This window comes from Chanos chanos, chromosome 12 (assembly GCF_902362185.1).
Source record: "Chanos chanos chromosome 12, fChaCha1.1, whole genome shotgun sequence".
NCBI lineage: Eukaryota > Metazoa > Chordata > Actinopteri > Gonorynchiformes > Chanidae > Chanos > Chanos chanos.
In genome coordinates, this window is record NC_044506.1 from 4,552,537 (window position 1) to 4,572,258 (window position 19,722).

General features: G+C 41.0%; 1 protein-coding gene across 1 annotated transcript; it reads right to left on the minus strand.

The window, feature by feature from the left end:
- Window positions 1–15,256: 15,256 nt before the first annotated feature.
- pex11b (peroxisomal biogenesis factor 11 beta) lies at window positions 15,257–18,635 on the minus strand. Its single transcript, XM_030789056.1, has 4 exons — window positions 18,384–18,635; window positions 17,142–17,257; window positions 16,504–16,705; window positions 15,257–16,060 (listed from the first exon to the last, which is right to left on the minus strand). Exons 1-4 carry the CDS (start codon window positions 18,437–18,439, stop codon window positions 15,634–15,636), a joined length of 801 nt encoding a protein of 266 aa, XP_030644916.1. The 5' UTR covers window positions 18,440–18,635; the 3' UTR covers window positions 15,257–15,633.
- Window positions 18,636–19,722: the final 1,087 nt, after the last annotated feature.

Consider the following 19,722-nt stretch of genomic DNA (forward strand, 5'->3'; position numbering starts at 1 on the left):
CACATCATCACCAGCCAGTGTCTATACCAGAAAACACTCTATTGACATGGCAGCAGGAGTTTCACAGGAGGATCAGCCAGATGTGCGCTGTGCAGCCGTCGTCTTTTAAAATTCCCTCACACCTTCTCCAGCCAATCAGGACCCACCAGCAATCTGAAAGGAAGAATGGGGCGGGGACAGAGAGGGAGAGAGAGACCCCCAAAACAGAAAATAAAAATACATCCAAGGAGGTAACAATATATATGTAGACAGACAGACAGAAAGACAGACAAGTAGATAGGAGGGTAAGCAGACAGACAAGTAGATAGGTGGTAAGCAGACAAACAGACAGACAGACAGACAGACAAGTAGATGGGTGGTAAGCAGACAAACAGACAGACAGACAAGTGGATAGGTGGTAAGCAGACAAACAGACAGACAGACAGATTCAAGAATAAGATAGATTAAATGAAATACACAAACATGCACATTCACATACACACTCCCAAATACCTCATCTATTACAACCAGCAAGACACAAACAAACGTGCACCACACACACACACACTTCATCCATCAAAACCAGTCTCTCTCTCACACACACACACACACACACACACACACACAAACAGACTAACAGCAGGAACATAACTACTGATGAACTTAACTGCACCTAACATCAGAAGTAGAAGACTGCATGGAAATCCCTCTTCATTAAAAAAACAGGTCTTTCACATTCCTGCTACAGAGGGTCTTCTACTGGAACAATGGGTTTACATTTAGATTACCAACTTTAATGAAGATCTGTCAAAAGTACAGTCAATGTAGTTGTGTGTGTGTGTGTGTGTGTGTGTGTGTGTGTATGTGAGTGAGAAAGAGCGAGAGAGAGAGAGAGAGAGAGAGACATGCAGACAGACAGACAGAGACAAGTTAAAATGTCCTCTAAAAGCAACTCTGTCAAATTGACTTAATCTGGCACGGATTAGGCGTGTTGAGTCACTGTGACACAAAATGTAATGACCTTAAGTAATTTCATATCTTTCATATCCTTATTATTCGGTGACTGATTCTGCAAAGTTGAAATGTGGTTCTTATCAGTCCATTGTCTGTGTGTGTTCATCGCTTACTTTTCCCTTTGCCTTGCACTGACTGTGGGCTCCACCTAGTGGATGATTCAGGGTGTGCGAGTAATTCATTTCGGATTCATAGTCAGTACAACTGGACTCACTTAATATAGCTCTTATGTTTAAGCCACCCCTGAGATAAATCAAATTCCTAATCAAGTTTAACTTTCATGTCAGTCCTGTTTTGACAGCAACAAGATCTCATTACAGGTGTTATAAAATGAAATAGAGCAAAGAAAATATTTGGACTTTTTTAGTATTTAATATTATTTAAACAAGGTCTAATATAAGCCCGTCTCTGTCTGAAATCAGATAAATATGCATTGTTGTCAGCAAAGGAAGAAGAAAATTTCGCTGACTTTTTCCCACTTTACTGATTGAGAACGAAGCTTTGTTACATCATATAAATGTCAAATACCTGATACTTCTTTCCCCGTATAGATTAGGGATCACAAGTGAATTTAATATGTTTTGAAACATTTAAAAGAAAAAAAAAATTGTATAGATATATATCCCATTGTCAGTGAGGTAGTGTTTGTGATTGTGATAGTTCCTTTAAAACTGAGACACACGATGCTTAATAAACAGCTACAGTGACCAGTACGTGAGGAATATTTTGAAATACGTCAAATACACAGGTAAAGTATTCTGTACAGAAAAAGAAACATATCTGATGGTTGTGTGTCGTAATGAAACTTCATTTGTACAGCGCTCACATGACAACTTAGACCAGTTTACAAAGCAGTGTATTGACACATTAACACTTTGAACACTTCACACTTGATTCAACACTGTGTTAAGTAACCCATTTCTATCCTTTGAGGGTAAAAATGAGATGATCTAAATCTGTAAAAAAAAAATTTTCATCCTCTCGCTGTTTCTTCTCCCTGTTACATAAAGTATATCATACATTTTGTGAATAAACAAGACACACCACAGCCAGAACTTTCCCCCCTCGTCAGGGTGGACTGACACTCTATTTTCTCACTAAGAGACACAATAAATGACAAACGCAAGTTATGAGCAAAAGTTTTATTGAAATAGCATAGCCGTATGCTGCAAGTGGTATATTTGGAGGATGGTAAACATTAATGTAATCAGCAAGATTGTCTGATTTTGGAATTCTGTGCTGGTTGTCATCTGGACAATATGTCTCTGTCCTTTCTCCGTTCTCTTCAGTTTTTCCAGGCATTTTGACAACGTGAATGTCCATCTGTTTCATGTGGAGGATTTTTCTTTTAAAAAAATCCTCCTTGTTGAGGATGTGTCGGAGCCTCTGTCTTTCTTAAATCTCCATCTTCTTTAAATTCTCTTTTGTTTGAGAGGGGTGCTTCTCCTGGACTTCCTGCAGCAGCCTATGTTTGATGACAGCCATCACTGGCATAGCTGTCAATGCGCGGCCTTCTCTTTCCTTAACTTCTCTCAGCAGCCATGCACACTTTCCTTCTTCTATGGCTCCATAAGAAGAAAAGCAGGCTGTGAGCAGACCTTTTACTGAAAGAGTCTCAAAACAGCACCAGCATGTACTGGAACTGAGGTCGGCTCCAATTCATTTATTAAAATTCATTTCTTTCATTTGTTAAATGACTTCATGTCATAAGAAAGCTTTTCTGATTATTGTTTGTTTGTTTGGTTCTTCATTCTGTGTTGGTTGTCGCCTGGTAAGTGTTCCTCTGTCCTTTGTCTGTTTTCTTCAGTTTTTTCTTTTGTTGTGGTTTGCTTTGTTTTATGACACTCATCCTCTCTCTGTCCGTTTCGTTATGGAGATTTTTCCTCTGTTTCTCTCTGTGTCTGTTTTTTTTTAAAAAACCCTCCTCACTGCATTCATGATGCGTTGGAGCAGAGTTCTCTTTTTCTCTTTTCCCTCTCTTTTCTTTTCCTTTTCTGCTTTTCCAGCTTGCTCTCCCTCCTTCTCCTTTTTCATCTTCTCCTTCTTCTCCGCCTGTTTAGCGCTTTTTTTGTTTTTCTCCTCCACCTTCTTGAGCTTTTTCAGCTCTTTCTCCTTCTTTTTCTCCAACTTCTGTCTTTCTTTAATCTCCTTCTTTGTCAGGTTCTCTTCTGCTGGAGCGGGGTGCTTTTTCTTCAGCTCCTGCATGAGTTTGAGTTTGACGACGGCCGTCATTGGCATGGCCGTCAACGCGCGGACCTCTCTTTCCTTGAGCTCTCTCATCAGTTGGCCACACTTTTCTTCCTCTGTGGCTCGCTGAGTCCTCTCTCTCTCCAACTCCTCCACAGTCTGTCTCAGGAGCTCCTGGACTCTGACCTTCTCCTCCTTTTCATTTGCCAGCTGGGCCAAAGCCTGCTCCTTCTCTCTACCGAGCTCCTGTCCCTTTATCTCCAGAGACTCAAACTCCTTCGTAAACTCTTCGAGCAGAGCCGCCTCCATCATGCTCTGCTCCTCTCGGTCCTTCAGCTGAGCTTTTTTCAGCTGTTCAATCTCCTTCTCTCTGTCCAGGAGTTCTTTAGCCATTGCCTCCCTCTCTTTCTTGCGCTCCTCTTCGATGCCGTCTCTGTACTCCAGCAGCATCTCCAGAGTCTCTTCCTCCTCTGTCCACTCCGCCTCCGACTCCTTGTCCTCCTCACTGGACTCGTCCGAGTCTTCACCCGGAGTTCCCTGACCGGTCCGCAAGTTTGCCTGGTCTTTCTCCATTTCTGCCTTCAGGTCATCCGACCAGCGCTGAAATGCCAGAAGAGCTGCCTGTTGCTCTTCGATCTTGGAACGAAGCATTTCAATCGTTTGCCTGTAGCCCTTCTCTGCTTCCGTTCTCTCGTTGTCCATGAGCTGAAGGGCTTTTTTCAGCGCCGCAATCATTTCGATTTTTTCCTCCAGCTGAAACTTTCGCCTGTCCCCGTCCTGCTGTGCAGCTGCCACTCTATCACACTCCTCCCTGGCAACCTCACTGCCTTTCATATTCTCCTTATCCATATCTACCTATTCAAAAGATAAAGAACTAAAATACCCAGAGATTCATTTAGAATCAAGTACTGTAACTTAGTACACCTACTCCACAGTACATACACTGAACTGCGGATCAAACGTTTTGAACGTTTGCTAAACGTCAGTTTTTACTGGCATTGACTTCTCTCTCTGAGCGTAAGCTCATTAGATATCGAACATATGAACTTAGTCAACGCTTATCACTATTACTACCTTTCATCCTGCATTTTAAATTAGTGTAAAGTCGGTTTACTCATTCATACCGAAACACCATGCACTGATCTTTGACTTACTTATATACTTCACATTGTCGCAAATATTCAAACAGGAATTCCCCGGGTCGGTGCGATCCTTTCCGAGCATTTGCGATGGTATAAAGCGCCATGTTTACAAATCCTCCGGTACAAAAGTGACCGACTTTCTTATAGGCTGTTATCATATTTATTAATATTATGGGGTATAATATTAGGTAACGTTAAGCACATTGCAAGCACAAGTTTGTCCTGTAACGGGGATTTGCCGCTGATCGGCCGAGCAAATCCAGTCGAACTTGCCCCCGTGGAAGGACGTCCTAATGACTGACTGTCAACTGTCAATGTGTCTTAGGATCCGTGCCATCGGACTGTCTCCCCGAGGTGACGGCCGGCTTACAGTTAAAAAAGTAGGCTAAAACATTACATCTAAGTAACATATAGGTCCAAATCATTTTCTTATCCTAATGTGGTGCTGTACAATTAAAAGAAAATCAAACTTACCTTCAGAAACGTCCTGTTGAACAGTTGTCGCTGAGATGATTCAATAGCTTCGATTCGCTAGTTCGCTCCGTCGCTAATGCTATACCAGAATGGTGCCCTTTTCGCCGCGATCGCTCTATTTATGGTGTCTCTCACGAATGTCGTCGTCATGCTTGATGTCGTCACAAAGGCGGGGAATTCCAGCTCGTGATTTCAAACCCTGCTTTTTAAATGCCGATAATAGAGATTGCATGTAAATAGGCTATATTAGCCTATAACAGATTATTGGTAAAGCGCTAAACTTGGATCTGGAGTTTATCTATTCAGTCACGAGCTAGCAGGCATGCATGGGTATAAAAAATGAATAAATTCCTTAGAAATAAGCAAATACATACATACATAGGCATACATACATATATACACACACACAAAAAACGTCTTTTGTCTTCCCTGATATGTGCCACATGTCAGGAATGTGAGTCTTTATTCAGGATTTTTATGAGCAAAATTGGAGTAGCGGACCACTAGACTACAACAAACCAATAAATTATCAGCAAACTTTGCAGATGTGTAATCATCAGCTTTCCTGCCAGTCTTTGTCAGCCCTTTAACTGCTGTCACATTCATCGGTAAGCTAAGACACGATGACTATGTCCAAAAGGAAATACAAATACTGTAGGTGGCTTTTTGTGAAACCTTAGGCCTCACCTGAAGGGTTACATTGAGACAAATGAAATGATTCATCATGAATCTTTACAGACAACTTTTAAAAACCATGAGGGAAGATCAGGAAGCAGCTGGGTGTGAAATACTTTGAAACACCAAACCTTTTTCCAGCACTTTGGCTTCAAGTCTGAGTCTTTTAAAGGTTTCATTTCACCCATCAGAGCGAAGCACGCACACACACACACATACACACGATAACATGACCTTGGTACTACCCAGAGCTTTCATCGAGAAGTCAGGTGCAAAATTAAAAAAAAAAACTTCAGCTGAAAACACTAACTCTAGAGGCCATGACGTCAATCAGAACATTAACCTGTATTACACAGAATGTAGTAGACTGACTAATGATATTTTCATCAAGAAAAGTCTTCTCAGGTCATTGCTTTGATCTCACATCGTGTATTTTGAATGACACGCAATGGTTTCAATTTCATGTGTGTGTGCAGTCACACAGGAAACACACTGGATAGAAGTCAAGGCATCTTTATTTCAGAAATCCATCTTCACAGCTCCATCATCTCCCCTCTGAGGCTGCTATGCATAGTGCAACATTCCACTAGACTCAAAATATACAAGCATTACTTCATCATTCATTATTTTTCTAACTCCAACATAATATTCAGAGATAGATTACTTTTTAGTTTTCACAATAGGTGGCATATTTTAAACAAAATATTCAAAAGATCATTTAATCGTTTATTTGTTTTTAGAAAAGCCTGCTTCTTCGTGCAGCGTCAAGGATATGTTTATGATATAGCTATATGACACAAGGCCTGACAAAGCCTTTTCGTGAACTAAGAACTACGCAAAGCCAACGCCAAAATAACCAAACATGGCTTGAACAAAACGAAAAAAACATTTAAAAAAGACTAATTTACATCTAAATATATGTATTTACCTCTGTTTATCTCTGCTAGGTTTTGAAACTATAGTTCAGTTCTGATGGCTTTTGTCTCAGGCCTCAGTTCACACCAGACCCTCATTTTCTGAGATTCATTAATGCCTACATCATCAGAAACACAGTGAGAGAAACACACACACACACACACACACACAGCAGATCAGAATAAGGAGGGTCACCTACTCCAGATCTGGCAAGTGTGGACAAACTTAACCCGCTTAGTTAATCATTACAAGCTTTAGATCTGAGGAGTCAATTCTGGTTCATCATTGGATATTTACCAGATTGTTATACCAGCAGAACAGCTGTGTAACTACATGGACTGAATGAGTTTTGAGGGCTAGGGGGAGTCTAGAAGAGCTATAGAGCGTCATGACCACACATAAGCCCCTATTTATAGTCTCAGAAGCCCCTCCTCCTCATTTGCAATGCAAAATCATGCAAAATCATGCAAGTCATGATGTCCACAACACCTTATCCTCCAAGAATATACAGTTTAAAAGTAATGCAAGGCAAAAAAATGTCTCTTGATTTCAGTATGAAGCACATGCGAGTAAGTCATATTGACTCCTGTGGCATTTTGAAACTATAATGATATAATCACAACTGTTATTGGTAATATCACCATAGCCAAACTATTTTTTATTTTTCATGGATGAGAGGGGAAAAAAAGTATTCATCCGCAAGTTACACCAATCTGACAAGGCAAAACAAAACAGCTCTGTAAAAGTAAGTGGTTCCATCTGCTTTATTTTTGATATAAGTTGCTCACTGATTTGTTAGTTTATTTTCATCTATTTTATTGACTAGTGAGAACATGACAGGTATAAGGTTTGTGCTGTGAAATCATAGAGCAGAGGTGTCAGTAGAAATAAGCACAGTCCACTGACTGGCTAATCACCTAAGGCTGACGACAAAGACCATGTTCAGTGTGAGAATACAGTACACTGATTCACAATCACATTTACACACACACACACACACACACACACACACACACACACTCTCTCTCTCACACACACAGATTTCCCTAGCTTAAAACCACACGGAACAGGATTACGGGAATTGTAGTTCATGGATGGGGAGGGTGGGGCTCAGGGCTTGAGATTTAGCCAAGGGTGGATGATCATAAGGATGGAGAGGATGGAGGAAGCCAGGCCACAGGCACCCACAAATCCCGTGAAACATAAAATGCGAGGGAGAACCTCCTTTTCCTGCCACCACAGTAACCCAAAACACCAACACTCAACACCGATATAACACTGGTCAGCTTTTATTACTAAATATAACTATTTACAAAAGACTTCGGGGGTGAGCCAGGCCAAAATAACATCTAAAGGGAAGGGAATAACCTAGCCAAAGAGGATAAAAGAAGACAGGATGTAACGAGCCCAGCCTTTTTTCTTAAAAAAGGACCAAGGCAGGACGCAGTAACATAAAAAAAAACCCACACCGTTCCGTACGCTTAACCTTTTACTTGACAATTTTAATGAAAATTAACAAAACTCACAAAATAAGGGATCGAGGTGGCAGCAAATGAGAACAACGGGGAAAACAGAAGACAAGATAATAAAAAAAAGAAAAATATAGAAAAGAAAATATACTCAACTGAAACGGCACCCACCCCCTACTATTGTTGACTAAGAAAACCACAGAAACAAAAACAACATGATAACTCAATTATTTACACCTATTTACAAATTACATTCGATATGGGCTCAGTAGTCCACATCATCATCATCACCAGCCAGTTTCTATACCAGAAAACACTCTATTGACACGGCGGCAGGAGTTCACAGGAGGATCAGCCAGATGTGCGCTGTGCAGCCGTCGTCTTTTAAAATTCCCCACAATCTGAAAGGAAGAATGGGGCGGGGAGTGAGAGGGAGAGATAACGATAGAGAGAGAGACCCCCAAAACAGAAAATAAAAATACATCCAAGGAGGTAACAATATATATGTAGACAGACAGACAGAAAGACAGACAAGTAGATAGGAGAGTAAGCAGACAGACAAGTAGATAGGTGGTAAGCAGACAAACAGACAGACAGACAGACAAGTGGATAGGTGGTAAGCAGACAAACAGACAGACAGACAGATTCAAGAATAAGATAGATTAAATGAAATACACAAACATGCACATTCACATACACACTCCTAAATACCTCATCTATTACAACCAGCAAGACACAAACAAACGTGCACCACACACACACACACTTCATCCATCAAAACCAGTCTCTCACACACACACACGCACACACACACACGCACACACACACACACACACACACACACACACACACACACACACACACAAACAGACTTACAGCAGGAACATAACTACTGATGAACTTAACTGCACCTAACATCAGAAGTAGAAGACTGCATGGAAATCCCTCTTCATTAAAAAAACAGGTCTTTCACATTCCTGGTACAGTGGGTCTTCTACTGGAACACTGGGTTTACATTTAGATTACCAACTTTAATGAAGATCTGTCAAAAGTACAGTCAATGTAGTTGTGTGTGTGTGTGTGTGTGTGTGTGTGTGTGTGTGTGTGTGTGTGTATGTGAGTGAGAAAGAGTGAGCGAGAGAGAGAGAGAGACATGCAGACAGACAGACAGACAGAGACAAGTTAAAATGTCCTCTACAAGCAACTCTGTCAAATTTACTTAATCTGGCACGGATTAGGCGTGTTGAGTCACTGTGACACAAAATGTAATGACCTTAAGTAATTTCATATCTTTCATATCCTTATTATTCGGTGACTGATTCTGCAAAGTTGAAATGTGGTTCTTATCAGTCCATTGTCTGTGTGTGTTCATCGCTTACTTTTCCCTTTGCCTTACACTGACTGTGGGCTCCACCTAGTGGATGATTCAGGGTGTGCGAGTAATTCATTTCGGATTCATAGTCAGTACACCTGGACTCACTTAATATAGCTCTTATGTTTAAGCCACCCCTGAGATAAATCAAATTCCTAATCAAGTTTAACTTTCATGTCAGTCCTGTTTTGACAGCAACAAGATCTCATTACAGGCGTTATAAAATAAAATAGAGCAAAGAAAATATTTGGACTTTTTTAGTATTTAATATTATTTAAACAAGGTCTAATATAAGCCTGTCTTTGTCTGAAATCAGATAAATATGCATTGTTGTCAGCAAAGGCAGAGGAAAATTTCGCTGACTTTTTCCCACTTTACTGATTGAGAACGAAGCTTTGTTACATCATATAAATGTCAAATACCTGATACTTCTTTCCCCATATAGATTAGGGATCACAAGTGAATTTAATGTTTTGAAACATTTAAAAGAAAAAAAAATTGTATAGATATATATCCCATTGTCAGTGAGGTAGTGTTTGTGATTGTGATAGTTCCTTTAAAACTGAGACACACGATGCTTAATAAACAGCTACAGTGACCAGTACGTGAAGAATATTTTGAAATACGTCAAATACACAGGTAAAGTATTCTGTACAGAAAAAGAAACATATCTGATGGTTGTGTGTCGTAATGAAACTTCATTTGTACAGCGCTCACATGACAACTTAGACCAGTTTACAAAGCAGTGTATTGACACATTAACACTTTGAACACTTCACACTTGATTCAACACTGTGTTAAGTAACCCATTTCTATCCTTTGAGGGTAAAAATGAGATGATCTAAATCTGTAAAAAAAAAAAATTTTCATTCTCTCGCTGTTTCTTCTCCCTGTTACATAAAGTATATCATACATTTTGTGAATAAACAAGACACACTACAGCCAGAACTTTCCCCCCTCGTCAGGGTGGACTGACACACTATTTTCTCTCTAAGAGACACAATAAATGACAAATGCAAGTTATGAGCAAAAGTTTTATTGAAATAGCATAGCCGTATGCTGCAAGTGGTATATTTGGAGGATGGTAAACATTAATGATTTTTGATTAAAGATTTTCTGATTTTTGAATTCTGTGCTAGTTGTCATCTGGACAATATGTCTCTGTCCTTTCTCCGTTCTCTTCAGTTTTTCCAGGCATTTTGACAACGTGAATGTCCATCTGTTTCATGTGGAGGATTTTTCTTTTAAAAAAATCCTCCTTGTTGAGGATGTGTGTCGGAGCCTCTGTCTTTCTTAAATCTCCATCTTCTTTAAATTCTCTTTTGTTTGAGAGGGGTGCTTCTCCTGGACTTCCTGCAGCAGCCTATGTTTGATGACAGCCATCACTGGCATAGCTGTCAATGCGCGGCCTTCTCTTTCCTTAACGTCTCTCAGCAGCCATGCACACTTTCCTTCTTCTATGGCTCCATAAGAAGAAAAGCAGGCTGTGAGCAGACCTTTTACTGAAAGAGTCTCAAAACAGCACCAGCATGTACTGGAACTGAGGTCGGCTCCACTTCATTTATTAAAATTCATTTCTTTCATTTGTTAAATGAATTCATGTCATAAGAAAGCTTTTCTGATTATTGTTTGTTTGTTTGGTTCTTCATTCTGTGTTGGTTGTCGCCTGGCAAGTGTTCCTCTGTCCTTTGTCTGTTTTCTTCAGTTTTTTCTTTTGTTGTGGTTTGGTTTGTTTTATGACACTCATCCTCTCTCTGTCCGTTTCGTTATGGAGATTTTTCCTGTTTCTCTCTGTCTGTTTTTTTTTTAAAAAACCCTCCTCACTGCATTCATGATGCGTTGAAGCAGAGTTCTCTTTTTCTCTTTTCCCTCTCTTTTCTTTTCCTTTTCTGCTTTTCCAGCTTGCTCTCCCTCCTTCTCCTTTTTCATCTTCTCCTTCTTCTCCGCCTGTTTAGCGCTTTTTTTGTTTTTCTCCTCCACCTTCTTGAGCTTTTTCAGCTCTTTCTCCTTCTTTTTCTCCAACTTCTGTCTTTCTTTAATCTCCTTCTTTGTCAGGTTCTCTTCTGCTGGAGCGGGGTGCTTTTTCTTCAGCTCCTGCATGAGTTTGAGTTTGACGACGGCCGTCATTGGCATGGCCGTCAACGCGCGGACCTCTCTTTCCTTGAGCTCTCTCATCAGTTGGCCACACTTTTCTTCCTCTGTGGCTCGCTGAATCCTCTCTCTCTCCAACTCCTCCACAGTCTGTCTCAGGAGCTCCTGGACTCTGACCTTCTCCTCCTTTTCATTTGCCAGCTCGGCCAAAGCCTGCTCCTTCTCTCTACTGATCTCCTGAACCTTTATCTCCTGAGACTCAAACTCTTTAGTGAACTCTTCGAGCAGAGCCGCCTCCATCATGCTCTGCTCCTCTCGGTCCTTCAGCTGAGCTTCTTTCAGCTGTTCGATCTCCTTCTCTCTGTCCAGGAGTTCTTTAGTCATTGCCTCCCTCTCTTTCTTGCGCTCCTCTTCGATGCCGTCTCTGTACTCCAGCAGCATCTCCAGAGTCTCTTCCTCCTCTGTCCACTCCGCCTCCGACTCCTCGTCCTCCTCACTGGACTCGTCCGAGTCTTCACCCGGAGTTCCCTGACCGGTCCGCAAGTTTGCCTGGTCTTTCTCCATTTCTGCCTTCAGGTCATCCGACCAGCGCTGAAATGCCAGAAGAGCCGCCTGTTGCTCTTCGATCTTGGAACGAAGCATTTCAATCGTTTGCCTGTAGCCCTTCTCTGCTTCCGTTCTCTCGTTGTCCATGAGCTGAAGGGCTTTTTTCAGCGCCGCAATCATTTCGATTTTTTCCTCCAGCTGAAACTTTCGCCTGTCCCCGTCCTGCCGTGCAGCTGCCACTCTATCACACTCCTCCCTGGCAACCTCACTGCCTTTCATATTCTCCTTATCCATATCTACCTATTCAAAAGATAAAGAACTAAAATACCCAGAGATTCATTTAGAATCAAGTACTGTAACTTAGTACACCTACTCCACAGTACATACACTGAACTGCGGATCAAACGTTTTGAACGTTTGCTAAACGTCAGTTTTTACTGGCATTGACTTCTCTCTCTGAGCGTAAGCTCATTAGATATCGAACATATGAACTTAGTCAACGCTTATCACTATTACTACCTTTCATCCTGCATTTTAAATTACTGTAAAGTCGGTTTACTCATTCATACCGAAACACCATGCACTGATCTTTGACTTACTTATATACTTCACATTGTCGCAAATATTCAAACAGGAATTCCCCGGGTCGGTGCGATCCTTTCCGAGCATTTGCGATGGTATAAAGCGCCATGTTTACAAATCCTCCGGTACAAAAGTGACCGACTTTCTTATAGGCTGTTATCAGATTTATTAATATTATGCGGTATAATATTAGGTAACGTTAAGCACATTGCAAGCACAAGTTTGTCTTGTAACGGGGATTTGCCGCTGATCGGCCGAGCAAATCCAGTCGAACTTGCCCCCGTGGAAGGACGTCCTAATGACTGACTGTCAACTGTCAATGTGTCTTAGGATCCGTGCCATCGGACTGTCTCCCCGAGGTGACGGCCGGCTTACAGTTAAAAAAGTAGGCTAAAACATTACATCTAAGTAACATATAGGTCCAAATCATTTTCTTATCCTAATGTGGTGCTGTACAATTAAAAGAAAATCAAACTTACCTTCAGAAACGTCCTGTTGAACAGTTGTCGCTGAGATGATTCAATAGCTTCGATTCGCTAGTTCGCTCCGTCGCTAATGCTATACCAGAATGGTGCCCTTTTCGCCGCGATCGCTCTATTTATGGTGTCTCTCACGAATGTCGTCGTCATGCTTGATGTCGTCACAAAGGCGGGGAATTCCAGCTCGTGATTTCAAACCCTGCTTTTTAAATGCCGATAATAGAGATTGCATGTAAATAGGCTATATTAGCCTATAACAGATTATTGGTAAAGCGCTAAACTTGGATCTGGAGTTTATCTATTCAGTCACGAGCTAGCAGGCATGCATGGGTATAAAAAATGAATAAATTCCTTAGAAATAAGCAAATACATACATACATAGGCATACATACATATATACACACACACAAAAAACGTCTTTTGTCTTCCCTGATATGTGCCACATGTCAGGAATGTGAGTCTTTATTCAGGATTTTTATGAGCAAAATTGGAGTAGTGGACCACTAGACTACAACAAACCAATAAATTATCAGCAAACTTTGCAGATGTGTAATCATCAGCTTTCCTGCCAGTCTTTGTCAGCCCTTTAACTGCTGTCACATTCATCGGTAAGCTAAGACACGATGACTATGTCCAAAAGGAAATACAAATACTGTAGGTGGCTTTTTGTGAAACCTTAGGCCTCACCTGAAGGGTTACATTGAGACAAATGAAATGATTCATCATGAATCTTTACAGACAACTTTTAAAAACCATGAGGGAAGATCAGGAAGCAGCTGGGTGTGAAATACTTTGAAACACCAAACCTTTTTCCAGCACTTTGGCTTCAAGTCTGAGTCTTTTAAAGGTTTCATTTCACCCATCAGAGCGAAGCACGCACACACACACACACACGATAACATGACCTTGGTACTACCCAGAGCTTTCATCGAGAAGTCAGGTGCAAAATTAAAAAAAAAAACTTCAGCTGAAAACACTAACTCTAGAGGCCATGACGTCAATCAGAACATTAACCTGTATTACACAGAATGTAGTAGACTGACTAATGATATTTTCATCAAGAAAAGTCTTCTCAGGTCATTGCTTTGATCTCACATCGTGTATTTTGAATGACACGCAATGGTTTCAATTTCATGTGTGTGTGCAGTCACACAGGAAACACACTGGATAGAAGTCAAGGCATCTTTATTTCAGAAATCCATCTTCACAGCTCCATCATCTCCCCTCTGAGGCTGCTATGCATAGTGCAACATTCCGCTAGACTCAAAATATACAAGCATTACTTCATCATTCATTATTTTTCTAACTCCAACATAATATTCAGAGATAGATTACTTTTTAGTTTTCACAATAGGTGGCATATTTTAAACAAAATATTCAAAAGATCATTTAATCGTTTATTTGTTTTTAGAAAAGCCTGCTTCTTCGTGCAGCGTCAAGGATATGTTTATGATATAGCTATATGACACAAGGCCTGACAAAGCCTTTTCGTGAACTAAGAACTACGCAAAGCCAACGCCAAAATAACCAAACATGGCTTAAACAAAACGAAAAAAACATTTAAAAAAGACTAATTTACATCTAAATATATGTATTTACCTCTGTTTATCTCTGCTAGGTTTTGAAACTATAGTTCAATTCTGATGGCTTTTGTCTCAGGCCTCAGTTCACACCAGACCCTCATTTTCTGAGATTCATTAATGCCTACATCATCAGAAACACAGTGAGAGAAACACACACACACACACACACACACACACACACAGCAGATCAGAATAAGGAGGGTCACCTACTCCAGATCTGGCAGGTGTGGAGAAACTTAACCCGCTTAGTTAATCATTACAAGCTTTAGATCTGAGGAGTCAATTCTGGTTAATCATTGGATATTCACCAGATTGTTATACCAGCAGAACAGCTGTGTAACTACGTGGACTGAATGAGTTTTGGGGGCTAGGGGGAGTCTAGAAGAGCCATAGAGCGTCATGACCACACATAAGCCCCTATTTATAGTCTCAGAAGCCCCTCCTCCTCATTAGCAATGCAAAATCATGCATTTCATGCAAGTCATGATGTCCACAATAACCCTACCCTCCAAGAATTTACAGCTGAAAAGTTGTAGGCAAAAACATGTCTTTTGATTTCAGTATGAAGTACATGGGAGTAAGTCATACTGACTCCTGTGGTATTTTAAAACTATAATGATATAATCACAACCGTTATTGGTAATATCACCATGGCCAAACTATTTTGTATTTTTCATGGATGAGAGGGGAAAAAAAGCATTCATCTGCAAGTTACACCAATCTGACAAGGCAAAACAAGACAGCTCTGTAAAAGTAAGAGGTTCCATCTGCTTTATTTTTGATATAAGTTGCTCACTTATTTGTTAGTTTATTTACATCTATCTTATTGACTAGTGAGAACATGACAGGTATAAGGTTTGTGCTGTGAAATCATAGAGCAGAGGTGTCAGTAGAAATAAGCACAGTCCACTGACTGGCTAATCACCTAAGGCTGACGACAAAGACCATGTTCAGTGTGAGAATACAGTACACTGATTCACAATCATATTTACACACACACACACACTCTCTCACACTCAAACAGATATTTTCCCTATGTTAAAACCACACGGAACAGAGTCATCCACTTCAGGAACAAACCAATGGCTTATGGGAATTGTAGTTCATGGATGGGGAGGGTGGGGCTCAGGGCTTGAGCTTTAGCCAAGGGTGGATGATCGTAAGGATGGAGAGGATGGAGGAAGCCAGGCCACAGGCACCCACAAATCCCGTCCCAGTTGGGTAGAGACCGAGCCGGTCCAGCGGGATGAAGACGTCGCACAGGTTCTTCAAAAGGTCCAAGAGCAGGGGCGGGTTACTCCGCAACACACTGACCAGGAGGCGGAGCTGCCTGTGGAGGCGGGCCGTTATGACGGGGAAGGCGGGGACTGGAGCTGAGGCGGGGGAGGGGAAAGGGCTGGGGGAGAATTCTCCATTTTCTGGGGTAGGGGCGAGAGGAGAGGGGCTGGACAGGGAACCTTTGGCTGAGCTGCTCCGTGCCTCTCTCTCCATCAGCAAATGGATCTCATACGCATCTCTGGTCAAGTTCAGAATGAGGGCGAACAAGTAATATCTACAGAGAGAGAGAGAGAGAGAGACACACATTTATGACAATTGTGTGAAATTAACTTGAGCAAGGAGGTACTTGCTTGTCTTTTATATATATGTAGACAAACAAATAGAAAGTTAGACAGATAGACAAGTAGATGGGTAGGTAAACAGATAGATAGATAGATAGATAGATAGATAGATAGATAGATAGATAGATAGATAGATAGATAGACAGATAGATAGATAGATTAAATGAAAAGTAATGTGCAATCTAGGGGTAATTATGAAACAGCCAATTGAAGACACTGTTTTAAAGTCATTATGACCCAGAGTCATTGTCATTTCCTGAGGTGACTTTCTTTCAGGGGGAAAATGAGTCAGAGAGTGGGTGAAGTCAAGCTGTTCGTAAGGGAAAAAAAAAAACCTAATCTAAATCACAAAGACCACGTAACATCGAAAACACACCTGAATGATCTCTGGCTCCATTTGTTCTGATCCAGGTTGGCTAGCAGACCGGTCTTGCCAGCCCACAGTATGTTGTCGCAGGCAAAATACATGACCCGGTTCAGGTGTGCCACAGTGATGCACAGACGCAGCACGCAGTCCGACAGGTGCACCGCCCGTTTGGCCGCCTCCAGAGCCTCCGCAGAGTTCCCAAGTCTCATCACTGAAACAAAGACCAGGATACAGCAAGATCAGAGAGACACACATTAACGAGACAGGGCAGAAAATGTGAGACCAGAAGGAAGGTTTTGAGAGTCTGTTTGTGGGGCCACAATAATGTAGAAAAGGGCAAGTGCTGAACGGTAGAACAGGGACGATGAATATTTCCATAAGTCTCAGGTTAAGCGCCTAGGCCTAAAAGCTCTCATGTCAGATCTCAATGCTCTGAACGAGCAATAAGTAAACGCTGCTGTCAAGCAAAGGCATGTCTAATCTACTGCATTGTTTAAACGCACCGAACAAATTCTAATCCATTAAAAAGTTCTAGGGGAATGAACTAAGGTGGTGACGTGAGAGCGAGAGCAAAAGCGCGAGAGAGAGAGAGAGAGAGAGAGAGAGAAAGAGAAAGAGAGAGAGAGATGAGTCTGATGTTTACTCACGCTTCCTGGTTAAACTCAAATGGGCCTCCAAGTGCTTAATGGTGGTCAAGAGATCAGCACTCGCCCCACCCTTCTGCAGAGTGTAACCAAGCAACGTGCAGGCATACTGCGCAGCCCTGGGCAGGAGAAAAGCAGTTCTGGTCACACACAAGGTCCATCATAACTTCTTTATTGAATTATACATTTTTCCCCCCCGTTAATTACATCAAACAGTGCATGGGAAAGAACCTGAGGGTTTCTAAGTACCACGTAAGCTGAATGTATTGTTAGGAATTCATCTCTAGGTGGATTCAACAAAGGAAAATGAGGGATTGCACTCAGAGCAATTTTCGAGCATAACAGAGGTTTTATAAAGAGGTTTAAGTTTGGGCTACTACACAAAGGTCCACCAAGCAGACTCCACTAGGACCACAAGACAAGTGTTTAAGTGTGATTAAAATAAGACATATAAGACACCTGTAGAATCACAGAACAGATCAAAGGACTCTTGGGGTGCATCAATACAAGAAAAGAGAGAAGAGAAAATGTGTAATGTCTATGAGCGAATGAGAGAGTACGGATCAGATTCACTAAGAAAAAACTACGCACTGTAGCAAAAGAACAAAATAATCTAATGCTAAAAAAAAAAACACTCGAGTTCTCGCAGATCCTGACCTGAGGACCGTATAACTGATCTTCAACCTTTACAAGGCATTTTCAGGCAACGGATAGCCTACGCTATCCAGTGGCTTTTAGCCTACTTAGTGTGATGTCAAAAACATGACTTTTAGCCTATAAAGTTTCGCGTGGTTAACTTCTATTTCACATGCTTGCAAAAGCTGATGACTGTATCACTTAAAATAATTTCTTTTCAAACAGCTTTTCATGTCAGCTATGTCGTAACATATTCCTTTGTGACTGTGTTTTTACAGTAGACTTGGCAACAACCTAATTTGAGAAGGTCGTTGACACTTTCAGACTGACATGCTGAGGCAACAAGGATGATGTCACGATTCGGCAGTTGCGTGAATGTAGTCGAGCCACGGTGATTTAATTTGATTTTATCTCAATCAATCTAACATTACAAAAAAATTCGGTACCATTTTAATTGCAGCGCAATTCTGGGCTTACATAGCCGAACTAGTTAAGCTTGTCAAAGAATGTTATTGCGGACGTTTGTGTGTTCGGAGTTACCCTATGCAAACGTAACCCCATAGTTTACAATATGCAACTCTTAGACATACTTAAATCAACTTAACTTACCTAAAAACTCTTTCCTTCGCTTGGCTCTGAGCGTTGAATCGCACCCAAGACTCCATATTCTGGACTTGATCTTCCCTCCAATAAAAAAAAAAACGTAGTGCCTCGAAGGCCTGTACAACAGATAACCTTAGGTTTACTCTCTTACTAAACGATGTTTTATCTTAGAGTGGCAACAGTTCAAAGAAATATACTGTGCATCCTTGTCTAATCAAGTTACATTTCAGCTTGAAGGCTATTCGAGATATCAAAACAGAGCACAAGTTAGCATTAGCAGCGCTGTCCTCCGTGGACGGCATGCGTTAAGGGACAAACTTTGAGGTAACGTCGTTCCGTGGATATGCCACATATTTTCATTCTGATTGTATCGTTGTGGTTCGTGATGTAAAAATACCTAAACGTAAACATCCGTTTAAAAAGACTTTTAACATTTTCGTCGATCTAATGGGTTGCATTTATCACAAAAAATTATAACATTTTATAAGTTTGACCGTTTCTTCAGGTGTCTCCAGCACCCGAGGACCAGATTCATCGAGATAAAGTTTTAATATAAAGAGGAAGACAGGGCCCTTCACTATATGAGTATTTGAGACGTTCTTGTATATAAAAACGGTTAGGCGCACAAATATGAGGTTGCCCTCGAGTGACTTTAGGCAGCTTCTACTTGTTAGTCTCATTTAAACCACACGTCGGCACCATAGTCCAAAAAAAAAGGACAAATTCCGCACGCGGGGAATGACTTACCTTCCTTTCCCCAAATCCGTACATTCGCACATAAACAAACGCACACATACACACTTAATTGAATGTCAGGGAGGAAAAAAATTAAGTACATTTTATTTGAGCATATTTAAAGAAAATAAATTAAGGGGAAAAAAATTGCTATCATAATCATATTGATAAAAAAAAAAAATCACACACACAAAAAAAAAAAATAATAATAATAATCTGGTATACACCTTCATCAGTAAAGCAGGCACAACCAGATGTTTCATACAGATCTGATGTGTAGTAAGTGCACAACATGAGTCCTACAGGCAACATTAATAGGAGTCACATTCAAACGCCATAAATGGAAGAGGTACAGTGCTTGAGCCTTCCTCTCTTCTCACTACAGTAACTGCTGGTAAAGGAAAATCATACCCTGTGTAGTAAATATATATACCAGTACGCTTCCCCAGATCCCTGTCAAGTCCATCAACCTATTCAGCATACCGCGCTGGACTTGCACAAAGCCATAAAATACTTCATTGTGCCATACGTTCAGTATGTGGGGGGTTTTGTGTGTGTGTGTGTTGTTTTTGTTTTGTTTGTTTGTGTTTGTTTGTTTACTTTGTAATGC